The 24,202-nt window shown below is 36.9% G+C and overlaps 2 protein-coding genes across 3 annotated transcripts in view; both read left to right on the plus strand.

Moving 5' to 3' along the window:
• Positions 1–10,977, plus strand: part of LOC122531779 (glucose dehydrogenase [FAD, quinone]-like) — a 32,724-nt gene extending 21,747 nt beyond the window's left edge. For both annotated transcript variants that reach the window (XM_043659965.1, XM_043659967.1), the window contains exons 3-10: positions 3,197–3,325; positions 3,410–3,606; positions 5,411–5,770; positions 7,106–7,253; positions 7,331–7,648; positions 8,714–9,084; positions 10,308–10,402; positions 10,487–10,977. In XM_043659965.1, coding sequence (XP_043515900.1) covers positions 3,197–3,325; positions 3,410–3,606; positions 5,411–5,770; positions 7,106–7,253; positions 7,331–7,648; positions 8,714–9,084; positions 10,308–10,402; positions 10,487–10,568 — 1,700 coding nt within the window. In that variant the 3' untranslated portion in view covers positions 10,569–10,977. The remainder of the gene's footprint in view (positions 1–3,196; positions 3,326–3,409; positions 3,607–5,410; positions 5,771–7,105; positions 7,254–7,330; positions 7,649–8,713; positions 9,085–10,307; positions 10,403–10,486) is intronic.
• A 5,396-nt stretch (positions 10,978–16,373) lies between these two features.
• Positions 16,374–23,622, plus strand: LOC122531780 (glucose dehydrogenase [FAD, quinone]-like). Its single transcript, XM_043659968.1, has 9 exons — positions 16,374–16,483; positions 16,641–16,854; positions 18,110–18,238; positions 19,163–19,359; positions 19,448–19,542; positions 20,951–21,215; positions 21,290–21,752; positions 22,153–22,523; positions 23,478–23,622. Exons 1-9 carry the CDS (start codon positions 16,481–16,483, stop codon positions 23,568–23,570), a joined length of 1,830 nt encoding a protein of 609 aa, XP_043515903.1. The 5' UTR covers positions 16,374–16,480; the 3' UTR covers positions 23,571–23,622.
• The last annotated feature ends 580 nt before the right edge of the window (positions 23,623–24,202 follow it).

Genomic DNA, 24,202 nt, shown 5'->3' on the forward strand with positions numbered 1-24,202 from the left:
GTCTTTAAAAAACAATTACTAGTGCCCACTAATAAAATTTTTACCCACTACAGATGCCGTGGGATTAATGCCAACGCACGACAACGTTTAATTTATTCTACCGTTCACCTATAGATCATATACAGATCTTGCTATGGTTGTTGCAATAAAATGACATAATATATACATAATAAATTATCGTCGAGTTTCCTCGAGCAAAGTGTTGGGCAAACAATTAGTCAACGATAAAGTTTCTCTAACAATCATTAACCGCAACTAACGATTACTCTTCAACTTTAGTTGTCAATCTTAGATAACGATTGAGTGTCTACGTCAGTTATTAGACATCTTCAATATTAATTGCGATTAAGGGTCAAATTTTTACTTTAGTCGTTAACTGTTATTTCAATCGTCGTTTAGACGCCTCGTCAATCATTAAGAGCTGAAATTCTTTTTCATATTGAAATTAACGTTTCCTACGTAAAACATCAACGTAAGTCTGTGAATAACTAATATTGATGAAATAACATTAACACCTGGTCCAACGAAGTCAACCATTGTCGCCTGTTTATTTAAACAAATTTTCCAAGAGTTTAAAATAATTAGACTTCAATTGAATTAACCTCAGCTCAACAGTACATGCAGCCAGGAGTATGTTTTATTTCGATTATCGACGCTTTATTATAATTTAATATAGTTATTGTAATTATCAAAGTATATGTACTTCAATTCAAATGAAATTGTAATCAAACACGACGTAATGACCAACGGCTATCGGCGATTTTACGACGATTAATTTCACCGATAGTAAACGTTAATCAGTCGATGAAACCAAAAATTTCAATCAATTAGTCGTAGGATACCGCGACGTTATGCTACTATGTAGCATTGCTGCCTGTGATCCGGTCATAATCGTTATCATAATGATTTGTGACCACGGACGAGCGCTTCCGTGTCGCCTCTTTTTCTTTTTCTTTTTTTCTTTTTTTTTTCTTTCTTTCTAGCGCTGGAAACTGCATATTTTAGAAGGAAAGAGAAGAAAAAAAAAAAAAACCACGAGCTCGTTACAGCACGTGCGAGCAGGCAGTTCCCATTCCCGTTTTCAAGATGAAAGTGCACCGATTCCGGTACTTTTTCCACCTTTTCTTACTTTCAGTTCGCCGTTTCGCTTCGTCGTACTGTCGGCATGCACTCGCGTACAGGTAACGTAACGTACGTATGTGCATACATACGTCGCGGAGCACGCGTCTCGTGTGCAAGCAAAGGTGAAACACGTTTCGCGCACCGAAAGCATAAACATACTACACGCATGGTATAATTACTTTTACCTGTTGGTCATACCCATGGTCAAGGCCTTATCGAACCACTTTCCCACCGATCCGGTCGCACGGATTGGTGAGAGGGACACTCTTGTTAACAATTTGGATTGAAAAACGTCTCGATTTTCTTTCTCTCTTTTTCAATGCGACATTTCTCAACCCGCGTCACGTGGAAAAATTGAAATACCTGGAAAGAGAGAGAGAGAGAGAGAGAGAGAGAGAGAGAGAGGTTCGTGTTATGTCGCGATCAGGCTGCTTTTTTTCCTAGTTAAGAATTTTCGCGGTGCACGCGTTATTTTTCTGTTTTTTTTTTTTTTTTATTTACGGTCGTTTGCGTGCCGCTTTACGTGAGATTATTCTATTTTTATACAATCCTGGACCAATATATAGCACACTCTAGAAGTTATTAAATTTCTCTGTGTTAAACAAATGATATAAATTCCTTCTTCCATAGTGCTTTTATCAACATGCGCAAGTAACATAAATTGAACTTTTTTTGCGTAATATGTTTCATGTTAATGAACACGTTGAAAAATGTACTCGTTTTAAAGAATTGTCGCATACGTGTTAATTTCTTCGTCAATCGTTTCAATGTGCTTTTTATTATTTAATTTTCCTGATAAATCGACTCGGAAGTTATTTCGTAAATGATATTAATAGTAGCGGAGGCCATCAAATCCGTCTAAATTGTACCGCTTTTCATCGATTCACCAATTTCTTATTCGCATGAACACGCTCCTCTGCAAATTGCAAACGACGCAGCTCATACTATTTAATCAAGACTTTTGTTGCAATTTCCGTCGTTTCAGTTGTTATAATAATTTTTCAAAAGACATTGCCAACATTTCAACTCCACTTCCGCTCTTTCTAAATTTATCTCGCAGTCGAGCTTGAATTTGACGTTGCACGTTATTGTAGCACATTTATCTCGCGGTTATCCACGACTCTTTCTTTTCCCATAATTAATCGAGATCTTTTGGTAAATTCATCATCACTCTACGACTTCTGTTAACTATGTTTCGGCTGTTCTTTTTTCATCACGGAATAATGTTCCTCGTTTAATTTCGATATCGCGTGTATTTCACTCTTTCCTCCGACCCATTTTTACAAATATTAATACGCATTTTAACTGAATTCGCATTTCACACGAATATTACGCTTCCGATAACCTGTGCGATCCTGTCTGCCTCGAGGCTACGGGCAGTATTTGCATTTTCGTTTTTTGTGTAATTCTGAGAAATTGCATTTCTCGATAATAACATTCGACATAATGGGTAATGTATTATGCTCAAGGATGCTAATATTGTCTACGCGTTCCCTTTACATCGCGATACGCGGCATAAGAAAGTACACAGTGTGCTACTGTTCGCCCCGGGGTGTACATTTTGTAATGAAATTTCCGTGCAATCTAATATTTCCTTTTTAATAAAATTTATGCTTGGAAGAGTTAAGATGGAATTCATTGTAAATATCAGACGCATGCTGCTTGGCCAGAACTTACGATTTTCCTGAGAGAATCGGATATTAACATGAATTAATAAATTAAAATCTCGCGTTCTTAATAAATACAAAATTATGCATTTATTTCGCACAAGAATATAGACATTTCACATTTAATACACAGATTGACACACTCTGTCACTTTACGATCAATTTTTGCCACGTCTCGTAAATAAATCACATCTTTATACTACAAAATTAATTACGCACGATCTCTGATACAAAAAAACGATAGGAATCTTCTTGCGGGAAAAGCTCATTGCACTTGAAATCGTGAATCCTATTTTCATCAGCGTGTGTCAGACGAGTTTCAAACACGTTGCGAAATCTCTCGCATCGGCATAAATCTCGATCGACGAATCCGACGATTTCACGCGTTGTCTCTTTTTCTCTTTTAGGGGGAACGGCCGGTTCCGTAGTGGCGTCTAGGCTCAGCGATCTACCGGAATGGAAAGTTCTGCTGCTCGAGGCTGGGCCCGATGAGCCACCTGGTGCCGATATCCCGAGCATGGTCGCCATGTTTCTCGGTAGGCCAATTTTCACTTTACCGTTCACGTAGGAATCAATCGGTCGGCGACGAAGGGAATTAATCTGGTGTTTGGCTCTGATAGGCACGGAGATCGACTGGCAGTATCGCACCGTGAACGAAACGAACGCCTGTCTTTCGACTGGTGGATCGTGCAGCTGGCCGCGAGGTAAGAACCTCGGTGGCACTTCGGTTCACAATGGCATGATGTACACGCGGGGTCACGCCAGAGATTACAACGACTGGGCGGCGATGGGCAACGTGGGATGGTCTTGGCAGGAGGTGAGTCTAGAGAGGGTGATTGGGATCAAAAAGTCACTTGATAAAATTATTAATCATTTGCACTCGACTGTCTCTTCTGGGGAGACGTCGCACTTGAAGCCAGCAGCTTTCTTTTTTTATAATTTGCTGATAATTATAATGAACGTATACATACGATGCGACGTATAATAGTATGATATGTGAACGGTCGCTCACAGTGGAAGCTATAATAACGAGAACGAAATTTCAGAAGACCTGAATCAGTTGACACTCATTGGAATAATTAGACTTAACACATAAACTAGACTTCTTATTGCTTCTTGCGAGAGTTTAAAGGCCAGCAGCTGTTTTTTTTTTATAATTTGCTGATAATTATAATGAACGTATACATACGATGCGACGTATAATAGTATGATATGTGAACGGTCGCTCACAGTGGAAGCTATAATAACGAGAACGAAATTTCAGAAGACCTGAATCAGTTGACACTCATTGGAATAATTAGACTTAACACATAAACTAGACTTCTTATTGCTTCTTGCGAAAGTTTAAAAGCCAGCAGCTTTCTTTTTGTATAATTTGCTGATAATTATAACGAACGTATACATACGATGCGACGTATAATAGTATGATATGTGAACGGTCGCTTACAGTGGAAGCTATAATAACGAGAACGAAATTTCAGAAGACAGTCCTGAATCAGTTGACACTCATTGGAATAATTAGACTTAACACATAAACTAGACTTCTTATTGCTTCTTGCGAGAGTTTAAAGGCCAGCAGCTGTTTTTTTTTTATAATTTGCTGATAATTATAATGAACGTATACATACGATGCGACGTATAATAGTATGATATGTGAACGGTCGCTCACAGTGGAAGTTGTAATAACGAGAACGAAATTTCAGAAGACAGTCCTGAATCAATTGACACTCATTGGAATAATTCACATAAACTAGACTTCTTATTGCTTCTTACGAAAGTTTAAAAAAATGGCGGAGGATGTTATTTTTAGAGATTGAAACCATTTATCATTAACTTTTGTAAAAAGTAAGGTAAGTCTACGACTAGAATAATTATCGAACCTCATCTCAGCAAATCTTGTTTCGAACGTGATTCAAACCTGGCTAAGAAGTAATTTGCAAATTTCTAAAATCAAAAGAAGACACAAGATGTTTGTTATAGTTTGGATATACACTGTGTTCATTCCTGCATATTTTGACATGCGTGTTCATTTTCTACACACTGTCAGTGCGTACCAATTTGTAATCTCTATATGCTACTTTTGGCAAAAAGTTATCGATCAAACGCAAGCACTCGAACGTATTTAAAAACACTGAATTCTTAAAATGTAAAATTTGAGGTACACAGAATCACGCCAAAGAGATATTTCGAATAATTGCGTCCGATCGGAAACCATTCGCCAGGTTGTATCACTAATCTATCCAAACTGCATTCACCTGCGTTAATATCAACGCCTGTATATATATTTTTTAGTCACGTCACAATACAAACACGTTCGTTTCTCAGTGTGTGCACCGACGACGTACGTAGTACACTCACACGTAGAACTCTGTCCAAACCGTTGACCGATAATGCATACGAAACGCGCAAGGTAAACAGATAGTGCACGCAAGTACCTCGGCGTGCTTGTGGAAATGATTGCGAAAATCGTACGTATATATCGCGTGTAGTTAACGAGAGCTATTTACCAATAATCCGTCAGTCTGATTCGCCGATAACGATCTACAGGAAACGTAGCGCGACACACTTTTTCATTTTCTCTCTCTCTCTCTCTCTCTCACTCTCTCTCTGCTCTGCAATAGGTCTTGCCGTATTTCATGTGCTCGGAGAACAACACGGAGATCAATCGCGTTGGACGGAAGTATCACGCAACCGACGGGTTGCTCAACGTCGAGAGGTTCTCTTGGAGGCCCGACATCTCCGAGGACATCCTCGCGGCCGCCGTCGAGAGAGGATACCCGATCACGATGGACCATAACGGCGACCAGATCACAGGGTTCACGGTCGCTCAAACGATGAGCAAGAACGGCGTACGACAAAGCAGCGCGGCCGCTTTCCTACGGCCGTTCCGTTACAGGCGGAACCTTCAGGTCGTTCTAAACGCCACCGCCACGAGAATCATTATCGAGAACGGCAAGGCAGTCGGCGTACAGTATCACAAAGTTGGTGATGTTTCGCTCGTTGTTACATTCGAAACGACAATTAGCAATATTACGTATCGTCGTGATGCTATGTTATCGGGCTTTACCAATCGTTTCCACCACCATCGTTGCTTTTCAATTTTATTAACACTCGCTTCACGAGTAATTGCGCAGCTTAATTCCTGTAACTTTTCCGTTTAATAATCGGTGTTTGATGATCGGCGAAAATTTGGACTTTGCGGACACTCAAACAACACGGGGATAGACGTGAATTTAAATTGCCTCGTGCTTTTTAACTTTTGTTTGCAAAAGCACGGAAAAATAAAAATCTCTATCGACGAAGGTGCGCTCGCAATTTTTTATAATTTTTATCGCGTTTGTAATTATTCGTTCGTTAATACGTTAACACATTTTAACAAGCGTGCGAGCCTTTTTTTATCGTATTCGAACGCAGTCTATTAGTTCCTTGCTCTATTAATTACTTGAATTCTTCGCAATTGTCGAATTAATTATTTCTTGGAATCTATCGATTCTTCGAATTCTTCGCAAACTGAATTTACGCTCTTTCGTGTCATTCATTTTAGTCACCTTTATTTCGATTTTTCATACTGCGTTATCTCTCGAATTTTACATTGTCAACTATCTGTTTAATGATTCAAACTTTTTGATATTCTTCACGGATATTTCCGTTGCACTATTAATTCTCTGAATTCTTTGCAATTGCCGAACTAATTATTTCTTGGAATCTATCAATTCTTTTGAATTCCCCGCAAACTGAATTTACGATACGCGCTCTATCGTGTCATTAATATCAGTCACCTTTATTTCGATTTTTCATACTGCGTTATCTCTCAAATTTTACATTGTCAACGTACGACTATCTGTTTAATGACGCAAACTTTTTGATATTCTTCACGGCTGTTTCCCTTTCACTATTAATTCTCTGAATTCTTTGCAATTGTTGAATTAATTATTTCTTGGAATCTATCAATTCCTTGACTTCCCCGCAAACTGAATTTACGCTTTTTCGTATCATTAATTTCGATCTTTCATACCGCGTTACCTCTCAAATTTTACATTGTTAAAACTGTTGCAATCCGTTTAATGATTATAACGACTCACTGTTATAATCTGTTTAATGATTCAGACTTTTGACGACTATCTTTAAACTGTGATTGCACACTGCGTTGATTTCGATGGTACAATCGTTCCCGAAACTTCAGGTCGAGTAGATTTTTGCAACGCAGTGTGACAAAAAGAAGAAGAAAAATTCGCCCGAGTTAACATCCCAAACGAGGCAACGATTTCATTCAAATCGAAGCGAATGAACGACCGTCCCCTCTAAATCGTTTTCAGGACGGCGTGCTCCGAGAGGCGCGAGCCTCGAAGGAGATAATCGTCTCCGGCGGCGCTGTCAACTCCCCTCAGCTGTTGCTGCTCTCCGGAATCGGGCCGAAGGAGCATTTAGCAGCCGTGAACGTAAGCGTTGTCGAAGATCTTCCAGGTGAGCGATAGTGATTCACGAAACGATGTTTCTTCCCCCTGGCTTCACGAGTGTTTACGATATCGCGCGTCCCACAGGGGTCGGCGAGAATCTACAGAATCACGTGTCGTACACACTGTCCTGGACGATTAATCAGCCGGACGAGTTCGATCTGAATTGGGCGGCAGCGTTGGAGTACGTCGCGTTCCAGAGGGGGATAATGGCGTCAACCGGCCTCTCCCAATTAACCGGAATCCTGTCGTCCCCCTACACCACCGCCGATCATCCTGATCTTCAGTTCTTTTTCGGCGGGTATCAAGCGTCGTGCGCTACCACCGGAGAGATCGGATCTCTCATGGACGACGGCCGTCGTAGCATAAGCATATCGCCGACGAATCTTCGGCCGCGCAGCAGAGGTACATTTTGCAACATCCTCCACGATTCGAACGCTGATTTATACGTACGTTGCCTGCCAAGCTTCACGCAGCAGGTTACGTACTGATTACACTTTGATTATTTGAATAATTTGGTTTTAAGTTCTTTTTCTTTTTTTTTTTTCTACGACATCTGTTACACAACGATGAACGTTGCATCCATTTTTCCTATTAATCGTTCGTATTTGCTAAATATGCACTTATTTTCGTTTCTTGCCTTCGTTTCTTTCGAAAATTTTTATTTTTATTATCTTAGAGTTTCTTTTTTTTTTTTATGAGAAGTGAAGATTTTTATTTGTTTCATTGAAGATTACTATTTTCGTTTTTATTTAATACTATTTATTTTTTACTACTATTTATTTAATACTATTTGATACTATTTTTGTTTTATTTAATTACTATTTCCAGTGCTTTCTGAACATATAGTTCGTTTATTTTATAAATGTCACGCTACAAAAGCCAGCTGGATCGTCTATTTTGGGCACTCCGATAATTTGGCATATGTAAAAACATATATCGTGTTACGTGAAACTTTGAAAATTTAATTTAATGTTTGGGCCGTGCAGAGTGACTTCTGCCGCGAACAAAGGCAGCGAACGTGTTAAAAGTTTACGTATAGTTAGGAGCCGAAGAGACAAAGCAGTCAGAACGTCATAAGGGCCAAGAGGAACGCGCAGTTTATTAGCCTGGTTCAACGTTACCCGCGTAGTTTTCAGCAGTAAAATGTGATACGTGTCATCTCAAGCTAGATGAGAGCTACACCCCGCGTTTAAAGACGCGAATAAAAAGCTTATTTTCCATTATCAAACTATAGCGCCATAGTAGAAACGTGATAACGTGTTCTAAGAGACAATCGATACCACAAACGTAAAAGAAAAAAAAAAAAAAAGAAAAAAAAAAGCGAAAAGAGAAAGATCCGTTTCTCTAAGTCACGAAACTGCAAACTCGATTGAAGCCAATGTCTGTATGTCTGATTGTCATCGATCCAGTTCCCATCAGATCACGATGCAACACTGTACAAGAAGCAAATCTGATCGTCTATTTCAGGAGTCCTCCGCTTGGCTAGCAACGATCCTCTCGCAAAGCCCGTGATCTATGGGAACTATTTGACCGATCCGTTGGACGTTGCCACTCTTGTCGAGGGAATTCAGATAGCCTTGTCCTTCGGTAACACTACCGCCATGGCGAAATATAATATGACGCTGAGCAACCACCCTTTGGAAGCTTGCTCACGGTACCCGTTCCTAAGCAACGATTACTGGAGCTGCGCTGTGCGCCAGGACACCGGCCCGGAGAATCATCAGGCAGGCTCCTGTAAAATGGGTCCATCGTCCGACCCAATGGCTGTTGTGGATCCGCAGCTCAGGGTGCACGGTATCAGAGGGTTGCGGGTCGCCGACACGTCCATCATGCCTCAGGTATTTATCGTTCTCTTCTTCTTTCGGCGAACCTTGCGGCGAGTTTTCCATTTTTGAGAAATACGGGGACATCGCGTTGAAACGAAAGTTGCAACAAAGCAACACGTTGACACGGATCGATTTTCGGTCACGTCAGCAATGCAGTACAATATAAAATAATATATGTAGTAATATATAATATATAGTATTTATTAGTATATGATATATAGCATATATTAGTATATAATATATAATATGTAGTATTTATTATTATATATATTAGTATTTAACATATTAGTACTGTTATGTATATTAGTATTTAATATATTAGTACTGTTATGTATATTAGTATTTAATATATTAGTACTATTATATATATTAGTATTTAATATATTAGTACTATTATATATATATTAGTATTTAATATATTAGTACTATTATATACATTAGTATTTAATATATTAGTGCTATTATATATATTAGTATTTAATATATTAGTACTATTATATATATATTAGTATTTAATATATTAGTACTATTATATATATTAGTATTTAATATGTTAGTACTATTATATATATTAGTATTTAATATATTAGTGCTATTATATATATTAGTATTTAATATATTAGTACTATTATATATATATATATTAGTATTTAATATATTAGTACTATTATATATATTAGTATTTAATATGTTAGTACTATTATATATATATTAGTATTAATATATTAGTACTATTATATATTAGTATTTAATATATTAGTACTATTATACATATTAGTATTAATATATTAGTATTTAATATATAGTATTTACTATTTATTAGTACATGATATATAGTATATATTAGTATATGATACATAGCATTTATTAGTATATAACATATAGCATATATTAGTATATAATATATAGTATCTTATATATAATATAATATATACTAACATATAGTATATAATATATACTAATGTATACTATATATTATATTAATATATATTATATAGTAATATATAAAATAGAACATACGTTCTATTCTATTAGCTTCACAGTCGTAGACACAGTCACAGATATACCGACAGTATTTAGAAACTCGCAACGTTTCAACCCCCCTTGCCTACGTTCGACAAAACAAATTCACCGCAAACCAGTTCGCAGGCGCGTTTACTCCTCGTTTTTCGCCATCCCGCGATCACTTTATCCGTCTGACTGAGTAAATTTTTTCTCCTTTGAACAAAAAAAAGGTGACGTCCGGAAACACGGGCGCTCCGGCGATCATGATCGGCGAAAGGGCGGCGGCGTTCATCAGGTCGGATTGGGGCGCTGGGCCGACACAATGGTACGGGCATCGTCCATCTTCCGTATGGAGCCGAGTGTCATGGAAATCGCATATTAGTCACTAGCAATTTGCCATGTTTCCTAGTTCCCGTTCGACGATCGACAACTCGCTGGATCTGTTGCTTTGGGGGATCAAATACATCGACTGGGACCAGGCGGCCTGGTAGCCTACGATCCTCGATCGATCTAGTCATCGTGATTTAGCGGGTTTCTTTCTATGAAAGGGAAATTACACAGCTTGCTGTCTCAACTCCTGGCGCAACGTCACCAAAGAGACGAGTCCGAAAGAGTGCCTAGCCTTTCTTTTCGTCGTCGTCGCTGCAATCCAGTCGATCGGACACTGTGGAACGAAGAATCGACACGATTACACTCGCTGAATTCGAGTGAACGCGAGTGAACTGTTGTTGTTGTTGTTGTTGTTACTAGGTTGCGAATGCTTATGCGGATTAGAAACATTCGTCTACGTTATTAACCGTTCAGGGACGATGTACTGTAGTAATTTTTGTGCGACTTGTTACCTCGACTTGTTAATTATACGCAATGAAATCAAAATTATATAAATGAATGGAATCAATATATCGTTTGGAACTTTGAAAATTATTAAATCCACTAATTCTTACTATTAATATACAGCGAGTGTAAAAAATATTCGTACAGTGACTAATCACGACTGAAATGCTAAATAATAATGTTTGTTAAACAATATTTTTTAAACAAACATGGTACATCTATTCTACAAAGTCTGTAAAACAACAATATCAAGTAAACAAGAAAAATCATTCATATTTTTTATATAAATATCAAGAAAAACGAACAAAACGACAGAAATGAACGCGTAATAAATATTATAGTACAGTTCTATTGTCATTATCAAGTGTACAAGTAATTTAAACATTTATAATAGAAACAATAAATAATTGTAAAATTAATATTTATAAATTAATAATTTAGTATTTAGTAGGATTTCCCTTTGATTTTATTATTGCAGCTGGCCTTCTAGGTATTGAATTAATCAAATTAGATGTGATTTTATTAGTGATATTATTCCATTCCTTGATTAAAGCATTTTTGAAGTCTTTTTTAGATGAAATTGTATGTTTTCGAATTGATCGTTCCAGATAATCCCACAAATGTTCAATCTGATGATTGCGGGGGTATTTTTTAAATGAGCTGGCATATTGATTAACTAATATTTATTAATATATAAATATTAATTTTACAATTGTTTAAATTACTTGTGCACTTGATAGTGAAGATAGAACTGTGCGAATACTTATTACGCGTTCGTTTCTGTCATTTTGTCCGTTTCTCTATTTGTATAAACAATATGAATATTTCTTTCTTTTCGTTTATTGTTGTTCTACAGACATTGGAGAATAGATGTACCACGTTTTTTTAAAAAACATTGTTTAATAAATATTATTATTCAGCATTTTAGTCGTGATTAATCACTGTACGAATACTTTCTACACCCACTATATATATTTTTAAATGTTCGTATGTTAATCTTTTATATCCTGAGTACCATTTACATCATTTTAGTGTGACAGCTGACAGTTTCTCATGGTACTTAAACGACAGTGTTTAAACGTTCTTAAACCACTGTGAACGATGAACTTGCACAATTTTTTAATTCCTTAATATTCGAATATTATATATATGTATATATCATCAGAATGAAATGTTATAGTTACTAGATACGAGTTCATCTGCTACTAGCAGACATTACATTACGTTCTATTAATGTAACATTCGAATATTAACATGTTCGAAATAAATAAGAGTGCAACTACTGTGCATGAAATTATTGGAAAATTTATGTTTGCGACATGTCAAAAGCCATTCAACGATACGAAAAATTTAACAAAAGTATCGCAGGACACAAAGGGTTTTGATCATGATTAAAGCTACAATAGTCAGAAAGTTTAAAATTCCTGACATCACTCCTGAAGGGTTAAAGAGATTAACTTCCATCTTTGAGATATTACAAACGTGCATTGAGTATATTTTTGAATTTTTAAGCAAATATATAAAAATCCGCAATCTAGTTGTCTTGCTTTAACGTTCTTCGTTCTGTCTCGCGACTTATTCGTTCCTGTCTATCTTTTTTTCCTTTCCGTTGTTACCGTGTCAAGGACGTTTCACACGAGTACATTGAAAGTGACCAACTCGGAGTTTCTTTCCACGCAGTTTTTTTTTTCTTGGCCAATTACGAAAATCTTACTCACTTGCCTGTTTATTAGGTCTACAGATTGATTCGTGGTTCTATCTTTGCGAATTTGTCACTCATTTACAGAAAAGCAAAATACTAATTAATTAATTTTAACATAGGAAATAATCTCTAGTCGATTTTTGAACATGTATCTATCGATCCAGCAACTTTCGAATTCCCTCTATGTAAAAGTAAACGGAGTGAAAAAAAAAAAAAAATGGCAATTTAAAGATTCAATTTTACTAACTAGAATTTCCATTATACTTGTAAGAAAAATTTAATTCTGGCTATTTGTTTCGATTCAAAATTTAAAAACTAATTCTAAGAACTAATACTTTTGTAATATTGAACGAACTGATTAGCAAAGCAGTTAAAACGGAAATTACAGGAAATTTCAATATATGGATACGTAACTTTCAAGTTAGTGTTACACATTAACATAAATTATACATTAACATAATGTCAGACGTTAATGATACTCGTTCTTTTGTTTGTTCTATTTTTTTTTTTTATTTGAAACATTGGCAAAACGAAATCCGAACATGTCGGAGAAAAAATGTAATTAAATATAATTAATTAATCGGACCACGAATTAATTTATTTCTACGATCATTCCTGGATCACAAAACACTTTGTATTGTATTCTAAAAATACAACATAAGTTCTATTACAAGTTTTGTCCCGACTATTATTTGAAATTGTTTCGCTTCTTTGATTAAGAAAATCACTTTGATTCAATTATTAGACCATGGATTCTTGTGCATTCGCGAGAAATTGAAGAATGAAACAGTACAGAGAATCACACAAAATATCCAAAAATATCAACGAATTGAAGTTTCAATTCAAAGAAATCTACGTGTAATAAAGAGAACAATTTATACTTTCAGAGGTGTGCACAATTTAAATATCCACGGTCTATTAATTAGAAGAAAGTTCGAAAGCTGTTTCCAATTCTAGAAAGGATACCTTCCCGAATTGTATCACTTTCGTTGCACGCGACACGGAATTAGTTTAACTAATGAATTTCGCTTGTACGCTTTTATTCGTACGTGTTAACTTTGCACTTTCGAGATTTCATGCTGTTCGGTGTAGACACGTGTAACGTGCTACATTATTCAGAAATAATTCGAAACAGTTTTGGTTACGATCTTTCGCGGTACATGGTTAAGTACGTACGTATTTTTCAAACAATTAACATATAAAACCTTTCCCTTAATCTCCAATTAATCACGCTAAAGCGAAACGTGTGTGTAAAGCAAACGACTCCTTGGGCAGCTACTCGCATAATGCATTACGATTACCTTATTGTACCAACGACGAAATATAAACATATACCAAAGAAATGTAATATCGCTACCGGATTGATACTAAATAGGCTGAATTATAATTCTAGTTTATTTCTCTGCTCTTTGTTTTCTCAACTGCCATAACGCTACCCCTTATTTACCTTTTTAGTATCTTACAGGTGCCTCTCTTCAACCTGATGCTTGCTAAATTCACTTAGCAGCATCGCGATGCTTAAATACAACTTGGAATTTTCTTTGACGTAATATCGAGCGAAGTTGTGATTAAATAATTTTCTATATTGTTGAAACGATTAACTTTTCAATTTTATTTCTGTATCTAGTTTATTGGTTGCAAGGTTTTATTTCTTGACTTGATTCTGCATTAATACAAAATAACGATCAAATGATATTATGTTTAATTATTTGTTCCAAAAATCTTTCACTGTTCTGATGGTTGATGTTCTGGCTATATTTGCCATAACGTTTCTCGAAGATTATTATATTTTTATCATTTTTAATTCAGTTCTATAATTATACCGTTAGTATTCTTATTGTTACTTGCTGCTAAAACTAATTTTGTGATCTATCGATAAAAAATCGACTGTTTTCTGTTCGTACGTAACAATTTCAACGTCGTAATAATCACCTTATAACATATAAATTATCAGCAAAGAAATTATAAACTAAATTTCTACCAAGTGATTCCAAGCTATATTCCTCGGTTACTTTATTTACAAAAAACGATAATTTACGAAGAGACGTCGACCGTGAGAGAAGTATCTAAACGTACAAGAGATTTACCTTTAATTCAATAATAAAAACGAAAGGACCAAATTTTTTTCACAAACGGCGGATAAAATTAACGATGCACGTGTCTTTTTTACATGGGAACGTACGAGCTGGATCTTTCGAAACGCAAAAAGAATGTTGTTTATCTGATATATATTGAAGAACGACGTAAATATGCATAAATGCATAATACGTCATTCAACGTACAGAAAAATTCCACTAACCGAGCATAATTACAAGTTAATCTTACTTAATCACACCTCATAAATATTATTGTAAACTAACTCGTTTCACTGTCAGGCTTATCTGCATCGAGCAATTTTTTTACTTTTCTTTGCATTTTCGTTCGCATGTAAGAAATGAAATTTATTGAACGTTATCATTTAGAACGTTAGAAAATGCGAAGGTCGCATCGTCGAAGCACATAGTGAGTAATGATGATAATTTCGGCATCACCGATTGCCCAGGTACTTACATCGAACCTAATGTACACGAACTTGAGCATCATTTAAATTGAAAACCAATTATTCTTGATCCACGATCAATCTGTTTTCTCGAATCGAATCAAACATTGCTATAATATATAAACATCGTTATAATGCTACAAAGATCCAACGTCACCTTCCAACTATGAAAAAAAAAACATTTAAAAAAATTAACTACTAGCTGATACGTTCTAACTACCGATATTATTGCGTTTCGTAGCAAACAATTTTCGTTTACAATATTTTCAGAAAAGATAATTTCACGACTTCAGTGATATAAGTAAACGACTCGAATTATGTGTAGCCTAGATACGGAGGACTTTACCATGTGATTATTTATTAGCATACTCGTTGCATTTCGCGAAACGACATATATTGATATCATGAATGCGTTTGTCGTGCATATTTGTGAAAGACACGGTATTTTCGAACACAACGTTGTATCGAAATTTCAGGTAGTCACTTTGAGAAGTTTTACCGGCGGTACGTGTGAAATGATGCGAACAGACGATGAGAAATAAGTATAACATGTCGCGAATTTCTCATCTTAAAGCCTGTGGTTCCCGTAGACGAAACGACGACGAATACTAAGTGATTACTGTAATTAGTGTTTGAGATATACAATTGTATTATCGCTTGAACAATAAACCGAACGATCGCATAACATTGGTCATTGTGATTTAAATTCTGTGCAGAGCATATGAAAAAACGTATAAAACGCAGAATTTCTTGGAATTTCTATTTAGAACCTGTTTTCTCAATCGTGTTTGCAAAAAAAAAAAAAAAAAAAAAAAAAAAAAAAAACAGAATCGCATGAAAATAAGATGACTTCCGTTTTCTACCATTGCTTTTCAACGACAGGTGTGCCAATATATATATACAAATAATACGCGATATCTTTATATGCATTATTTCATTAGCAAAATACACGGTAGTGAAAACAAAAAGATAGGGACTGCAACAGTAAACAGTATTACAGGCAAATGAAAACATCGGTAATCAAGACTGTGACACATTAGACTAATATTCGCGAAGCGAAAAAGGAAGATACCAGATGCGACTAGGTTTTTACATAATGAATGTAATAATGATAAAACTCTCGTTAGATAGTGACGTATACGTATTTATCAACGGTCAAGAGATAATGGTAAATATTCAATTTACAAGCGTAATCACATTAACAACAAGTATAAAAGAGAGTAGAAGGTAGCGTTGAACAACCAGTCGGGCAGAACGAGGCTCTCGTTTCAGCACGTTCAGTTTACGGGCAATTCTGTAACTTCTGTCCGCAACCCATCTTTGACACCATGGTACGTTGAACACTGGCTCACGTTCATTCACATTTTCCCGCGAAAGTCGCCGCCGGACAAACAGATTGCTTCAACGCCCCTCCTCTTCCCCTTCTCGTCGGCGTGACGACCGATAGGCAATCGTTGTCCACTGTAATCTCATTGCTGGCAATTGCAGTCAGGTTTGCAATCCCTGGTGCCAGGCCCGCAGTGTGCTGCGCCCTTCCACGGCGGACCTCAGCTCACCGACGTTTGCTCCGCGAGCAACGGAGAACTGTTACTGACGCTTCTCAACGTATTTCTGGTAGCAAGCCCGAAAATCGGCGAACCGTGCCAGCGCGTGAAACCGGTCGAGCACCCGGATCTCATCTACGATTTCATCGTCGTCGGTGGTGAGTTGTTCTTTTTTTTTTTTTCCCCTTTTTTTGAAACGGTTCCGAAGATTGAGGAGATGGAGCATCATTGCTCCACTGGAATGGAATGACTTTTGAACTCCTAACGAACGTTTTGTATTACAACATTCGTAATTTGTTTCCTTTCTGCTAGCAAATTGCAAGATTTATGAGTAGTTTGAACGAAGTATTGTAGAATGAAGATCTATGGTGTAACACGTATATTATACGAATTTTAGAATGTTAGAATATTAAAATATTAGATTAGAATACTAGAATATTAAAATATTTGAATACTAGAATACTAAATTATTAGAATACTAGAACACTAGAATACTAAATTATTAGAATACTAGAATACTAGAATACTAAATTATTAGAATACTAGAATACTAGAATACTAAATTATTAGAATACTAGAATACTAAAATACTAGATTATTAGATTATTAGAATATTAGAATATCAGAATATTAGAATATTACAATATTACAATATTAGAATATCAGAATATTAGAATATTACAATATTACAATATTACAATATTACAATATTAGAATATTACAATATTACAATATTACAATATTACAATATTAGAATATTAGAATATTACAATATTACAATATTACAATATTACAATATTACAATATTACAATATTACAATATTACAATATTACAATATTAGAATATTAGAGTGTTAGAATATCAGAATTTTACTAATCCTTTAGTAGATATTCTTTTATATCTCAACTTGTTGTTACTTCATGCAATACATGGATCTTTACTACTATAGAGAACCACAATGCAGTGGTTGTTGTTCGAATCATTTTCTAGAGGGAATGTTCGAAGAAGAAAGCTGTATTGTACACACCTTTGCATTTCTGTCTAGCTTGTACTTTTTTAAATTAGATATATAATCTACTGATTTATTAGTCAAAAAGAATTGATAATCATCCTACGATGTGACAGATGATTTTCTCAAGCGAACAATTTGTTCTGGCGGTTATAGAACATTCAAAATACAGCGTTCAGAAACATATACAGACAACAGAGATCCTACTATGTATTTTTTCCAATCTATTATTGTATTAAATATTTTTACACTCTACTCTTATTCACTTTGGACGTATTACATGTTTCTCACTGCCGCGTGCATCCTGTAAATTTTATACTTTACATACTGACACGCCATGCGAGTGCACGTATGCCTTTAACGCGAAATTTTATTCCTATGTTTCTCGTGAAATGATACACAGCCGGTGCCGGTGGAGCTGCAGTGGCTGGGAGGTTGAGCGAAGTGGAAAAGTGGAAAGTTTTACTCATCGAAGCTGGCCCCGATGAACCGGCAGGTGCCGAGATACCCGCCAATCTTCTACTTTACCTAGGTAATTAATTTCATTCGATCGCAACGACAGTTTGCCGCGAAAAAAATGCATTAATACGTAGGGCACCTTCTTTCTATCTTGGACACTGTTTAGATCCCGAGATCCTCCTCAGAGTTCGTGTACAGACCAACTCGTCGACTCTTTCTTTCCTCCCTTTCTTTAAGAATAATAAGAATAATCTTGTTCTTCAAGAATAGGGTTATTCTTGAAAAATTATTAAATCAGACCGATTTGGTAATTTTCACTATGCACGTTACGTATGGTCAAAGGATTTTCATTCGGTGTACACGTACTGCAACATGAAACGTGTATTAAAAAATTAAGGATTCTCACGGATCGAGACATTTGCCAATTTAGAAGCAAGTTACGTGGCTCTGCCTAGAGTAGAATTCTTTTTCTTCCTGAAAGTTGTCGAGACAATGTAACCGCGAGCTCGAAATTACTCGAATCGAAATTCGAATTTATTATCCGCGCGTTACGCTCTTCTTCAAAATCAAAAGTCACTTCACTTCGACATTAGGAAATAATTTGTGACTCCACTAAGACGATCTTTAATCTCTTGTGCTGGAATAACGTGCCACGCACTTAGAACTTTCCAAGAGAACTTTCTGTCTCAAATTGCAGCATTTCCTCGGTTTTAAATATATTTAAACGATAAGTTTATTGCTTCTTAATCATTTCTATCCGGTGATATCGCGCCGACGAGTTCAAAAGAGAAAGAAAGCGACGAATTATTGTATACGGCTTCGGTCACTCGTTATGGTCCGCGCAACCAGTTGCCAGCGCGAGGGGTTAAAGAATTTGCAATAACGTAAACGATAAAGCATACGAGAAGGAATTCTAAGACCTTTGAATAGAAATGATGAGGGAAGTGAACGAATGAACGGTCAAATTAAATCACACGAAAACATGTGACACTCGCAGGCGGTGAACTGGACTGGAACTACGAAACGTCGGACGAGAAGCACGCCTGTCTCTCGCAGGGTGGACGTTGCAAGTGGCCTCGGGGTAAGAATCTCGGAGGTACGACGCTTCACCATGGCATGGCGTATCATCGAGGTCATCCGAAAGATTACGATCGATGGGTGAAACAGGGAGCCGAGGGATGGAGCTGGGACGACGTACGTTTCTCCGTCGATATCACTGCACTTGCCATTGCTTCACGTTCGTCACACGTTGCTTCTTTTTTTTGTTTTTTTCTTTCTTCAGGTGTTACCGTACTACCTCAAATCGGAGAACAACGAGGAAATAGGGAGAGTGAGTGAGAAATATCACGGCAAAAACGGTCCTTTGAACGTGGAACGGTTCGTTGATTCGAAATACCTTTTGCAGTTATAATTATTTATTTATTCGTGCATTTGCTTACTCATAATTCACGCACCTTTTCGTATAATGGAGAAATACAAGATAAAAGACAGAGTCATTTTTCGCCCATTGGCGCGGTCTACGTTGAATCTTTAAATCATTCGTGAAAAAAATCGACATGGCGAATTTTTTCCCATAAATTTGTTTGTTTCGTTTCTTTCTTTTCGTTTTTTGTTTGCGGAACATCAAAACACGTTTCAGCCGAGGAGGGGGAGGGGGAGGGGGGGGGGATAATCCTTCGTCACTTTGTAGACAATTAGTCACAGAAATTGTCGATTTTAAATGACCGACGTGATTTCACGGCGCAGATTTCACAATCTTCTTTTCAGTGATGACGTATGTTGAGATAATTGAGCCTGATTAATTGGCATTGTTGTCGATACAAATCTCGGCGCTCGTAGAAAGACATAAATCACGCAATACTAAAAATGTGTACATACACACTGCCCTGGTACAGGAAATCCAATATCCATCACTTCATAGACAGTGAGCCACAGAAATGTTTGCATCCTGTTGATCGCCGATCTTAAATGATTGATGCGCGACCGTACGATACAAATTTCAAAACTCTTTTCAATGACGAACATTGAGACAATCGAGCTTGTTTCATGAAAAAAAAGGCACGATCGTTTAAGATCGTTCAAATGTTGGCAATTGTAGGAGAGACGTAAATATTTTCGTGAATCACGATACGTGATTTGAAGATCTTCTCTGAAGGAGACTTTTTTGAGGAAAAAAGATTCAAAAAATTACAGAGTCAGATTTGTTAAATAAGCTGCATAAAGGAATGGTCAATGGTATGATCGCCAATTATTAGAATATAATAATTAAAACTATTGAAAATATTGTGAAAATAATTTCGCTACTTGAAATATCATTGAACTGTTCTATTCTCCATTGATAGAATATTATTCAACATCAAATATTTGCATGGTACAAGTTTTCAATCATGTCAACAAATATATACTTATATATAAATATTATAAGAATATTTATATATAAATATAAATGATAGAATACTTATATATAAATATTATAAGAATATTATATACTTATATATAAATATTATAAGAATATTATATGCTTATATATAAATATTATAAGAATATTATATGCTTACATATAAATATTATAAGAATATTATATACAAATATCATAAGAATATTATATACTTATATATAAATATTCTTATATACTCATCACGAATTATTCCATGTTTTATAATTTCGTTTCGTTCAATGCAAACGGCTTAATTATTGTTGTTCGTGTCTCAAACAAGTTATTATTAATCGTAAGACACGCACACTCGATACGACAGTGATCGTTTGACGTCTGAACCTTCGACAGGTTCCCGTATCAGCCTCCCTTCGCTCAGGATATCATGAATGCGGCAGAGGAAGTCGGTTTCGGCACTACCGAAGATTTGGTCGGAGACAAGATCACAGGTTTCGCGGTGGCTCAAACCATCAGCAAGGGCGGCGTAAGGACCACCGCCGTCAGATCGTACATCACGCCGGTCGCGCACCGCAAGAATCTTCACGTAGCCATAAACGCCACCGTAACGAAGGTCAAGATAGTCGGCAAGAAGGCGAGAGGCGTCGAGGTGTTGCTGGTACGACGTCGTGTCGAATTCGAACGTCTGTCAGTTTCGTCCAGGTCTTCAATTTCGTTTGATTTTGTTCGCAGAACGGAAAGAAAGAACGTTCGATACTGGCGAAACGCGAGGTGATTCTGTCAGCGGGAACGATCAACTCGCCGAAGCTGTTGATGTTGTCCGGAATCGGGCCCAAGGAACATCTCAAGTCCATGAAAATTCCCGTGGTGATGGATCTACCGGGTGTCGGTGAAAATCTTCACAACCATCAGTCGTACGGTCTGACCTTCACGGTGAACGAAACGTACTACTCGATGTTCAACAAGAGCAGCGCGGAAGAGTACGTCTACAATCAGACTGGACCGCTCTCTAGCACTGGCCTGGCTCAAGTCACGGGAATTCTGGCGTCGAATTACACGGACGAGACCGATCCGGACATTCAGATATTCTTTGCTGGCTATCAAGCGATATGCGACGGGACAAACGGTGTCGCTGAGGAGAACGGCAAGATGACTGTTCAGATGACGTCGGTCAATGTACGCCCGACGAGCAGAGGTAAACTGGCTGGTTGCCTTCTCACTTTGAGAAATATTCGACTGTGTTCGACTTTTGAAAACGTGTTTCACGAGAACAGTGTTTGCAAGAATGAGTCTTTCATAGATTCTCTCGAGAATTGGCACCAGAGATTTTTGTGAAAAGCACTTTGCCATTTTAGTGTTGTTAAAACAGTGAATGTCGTGAAACTAAAGCAGAAATTATTACAGTGAAATCAGAAATCTCTATTCTCAAAAAATATCGCCAAACGTTGAACCTCAGGCCTCAAGTTTACTGCTAATAAGTAAAGCGAACTGCGGAAACTGTTTTTTGAAAAGCTTTCTCCCAAGTCGAAACAGGCAAAATCTCGTGTTCTTTGTTCTCATTTCTCCGGCTGTTATCGCTCCAATTTCATTTGCAGGTCGAATCAGATTGAACAGCAAGGATCCTCTCGCTCCACCTCATATCTGGGGCAACGATTTGGCAACTGATCACGATCGCAGCGTCGTGATTCAGGGAATCCGCATGGTCCAAAAATTGTCGAATTCTAAGACGATGAAGGAAATAGGTGTGACGTACGTGGACGAGTACGTGGAACAGTGTGCCGGATTCGAACCGGACAGCGACGATTTTTGGAACTGCGTCATACAGTGGAACACGAGACCGGAGAATCATCAGACCGGTAGCAACAGAATGGGTCCGCGTACAGATCCGACGACCGTTGTTAACAATCGACTCCAAGTACACGGTATCAAGGGACTGAGAGTAGCCGATGCATCCGTTCAACCTAACGTACGTTTCTAACATCTCTATTCTAACCTATTAAGGACCAACTTTAACGCAACATTTCGTCTGCCATTTTTTCTTTTTCTTTCAATTAATCCACACGATAAAATTCTATTTTGTAATACCGCGATCGTGGAAAGAAGCGCTGGTTTCTGCAAAATTTCAAGTAACTAAAAAAGTTTATAACATTACAAAAAATTTCTGTCTAGTCGAGATTCTGAAGATCCTCCACTTCTTACTGATAGACTGTAGATCGTTGTCATATGTTTGAAAATTTAATTTAAAGAATAGAATCTCGGTAAAGAATTGTTCTAGGCATCGAGTGCTAAGTATACTTTGGTTATTTCGCAAACTGATCGTGGAAAGAAGCGTTGGTTTTGCAAAATTTCAAGTAACTAAAATGTTTATAACGTTGCAAAAGAATTGTTGCCTCGGTCGAGATTCTGAAGATCCTCCACTACTTACTGATAGACTGTAGATCGTTGTCATATGTTTGAAAATTTAATTTAAAGAATAGAATCTCGGTAAAGAATTGTTCTAGGCATCGAGTGTTAAGTATACTTTGGTTATTTCGCAAACTATGTCAATCTGTGCAATTTGGCATTTTAACGCTTTCGCAGAATACATTTTTAAAGTAAAAATCTTGCGACACACTGCGAATAATTTAAATCTCCCTGTTACGAGATTTACATTTTGGTGATCCGTTGTTAAAATTTTTCTGGAAATGCAGAAAAATTCGTTCATTGATCCTACTACGTCTAAAGCACGCATTAGCACGCTCGAAAAAGAAAATAAGCAAACAGATTAGCCAACTAGTGGAATTTAGAGTTGTTACAGTAATTGGAATTTAGGATTATCGGTTGGGGCAAAGTCAGTTGCGTCAAGACCGTGGTAAAGCAAAATACCTAGCAGCAGTTTCAACTACTGACTGTATATATATTTCGACTTGATATATTTCAGGTGGTTTCGGGCAATCCTGTCGCCTCGGTCAACATGGTCGGCGAAAGAGCTGCAGACTTTATCAAGCAAGACTGGGGAATAATAGAGTCGTAATGGAAACGATGACAATGACAAACGAAAATGTACACTGCAGTGTGACTATTAATATACCGGTATAAATTCCATCTCAGTTGTGTACGTTCTTTTTAATCCCTTTCAATCAGAAATCGAGTTTCCAGCAGAAATAGCACGCTCGACGTGAAAGTTCTATTCGAATCGAGTCGTGTTTTCTAAGTTTCGTGGCTAAGCGAAAACTTGGAGGGAAAATAATGATTATTAAATGCAAGTGACTGAGTTATTTCAGTTCTAAGGAGAGAGTGTTGAAAATTCGCCGATTAACGTCGAACCAAAAAAAGAAAAGGAAACTTTAAACCCCTCGTAATTTCGTGGGAAACATGTGCGACCGAAAGACAAAAAAAAAAGGGGCAAAAGAAAGCCTCGTTACACCTTATTTTTTGGTAATTCGCGAGCGACCGTAAAACAGGCGAAAAAAAACCGCACTTCGCGTTTTTCACCCTTTCGCGTGTGAACGAAATTTTCATCGAACCCACCGAGTTCCGAATTATAGTTTCCAAGTTGAGTGGAACGATTACAGGAGAAAATAATTATTCGAGTTCACTTTTCGAATACATTGCGCGTAGTGTCGCTTTATCGGGTGCTTGAAGTAAAGAGCGCTTAAACGTTTT

This window comes from Frieseomelitta varia, unplaced genomic scaffold, assembly GCF_011392965.1.
Source record: "Frieseomelitta varia isolate USP_RPSP 00005682 unplaced genomic scaffold, Fvar_1.2 scaffold_416, whole genome shotgun sequence".
Taxonomy (NCBI): domain Eukaryota; kingdom Metazoa; phylum Arthropoda; class Insecta; order Hymenoptera; family Apidae; genus Frieseomelitta; species Frieseomelitta varia.

Excerpts from the sequence above, each read along its gene's own strand:
- LOC122531780 (XM_043659968.1), top strand. Across the intron at positions 16,855-18,109 it reads CGATTTCATCGTCGTCGGTG|CCGGTGCCGGTGGAGCTGCA; the intron begins GTGAGTTGTTCT and ends AATGATACACAG. Across the intron at positions 18,239-19,162 it reads CAATCTTCTACTTTACCTAG|GCGGTGAACTGGACTGGAAC; the intron begins GTAATTAATTTC and ends TGACACTCGCAG.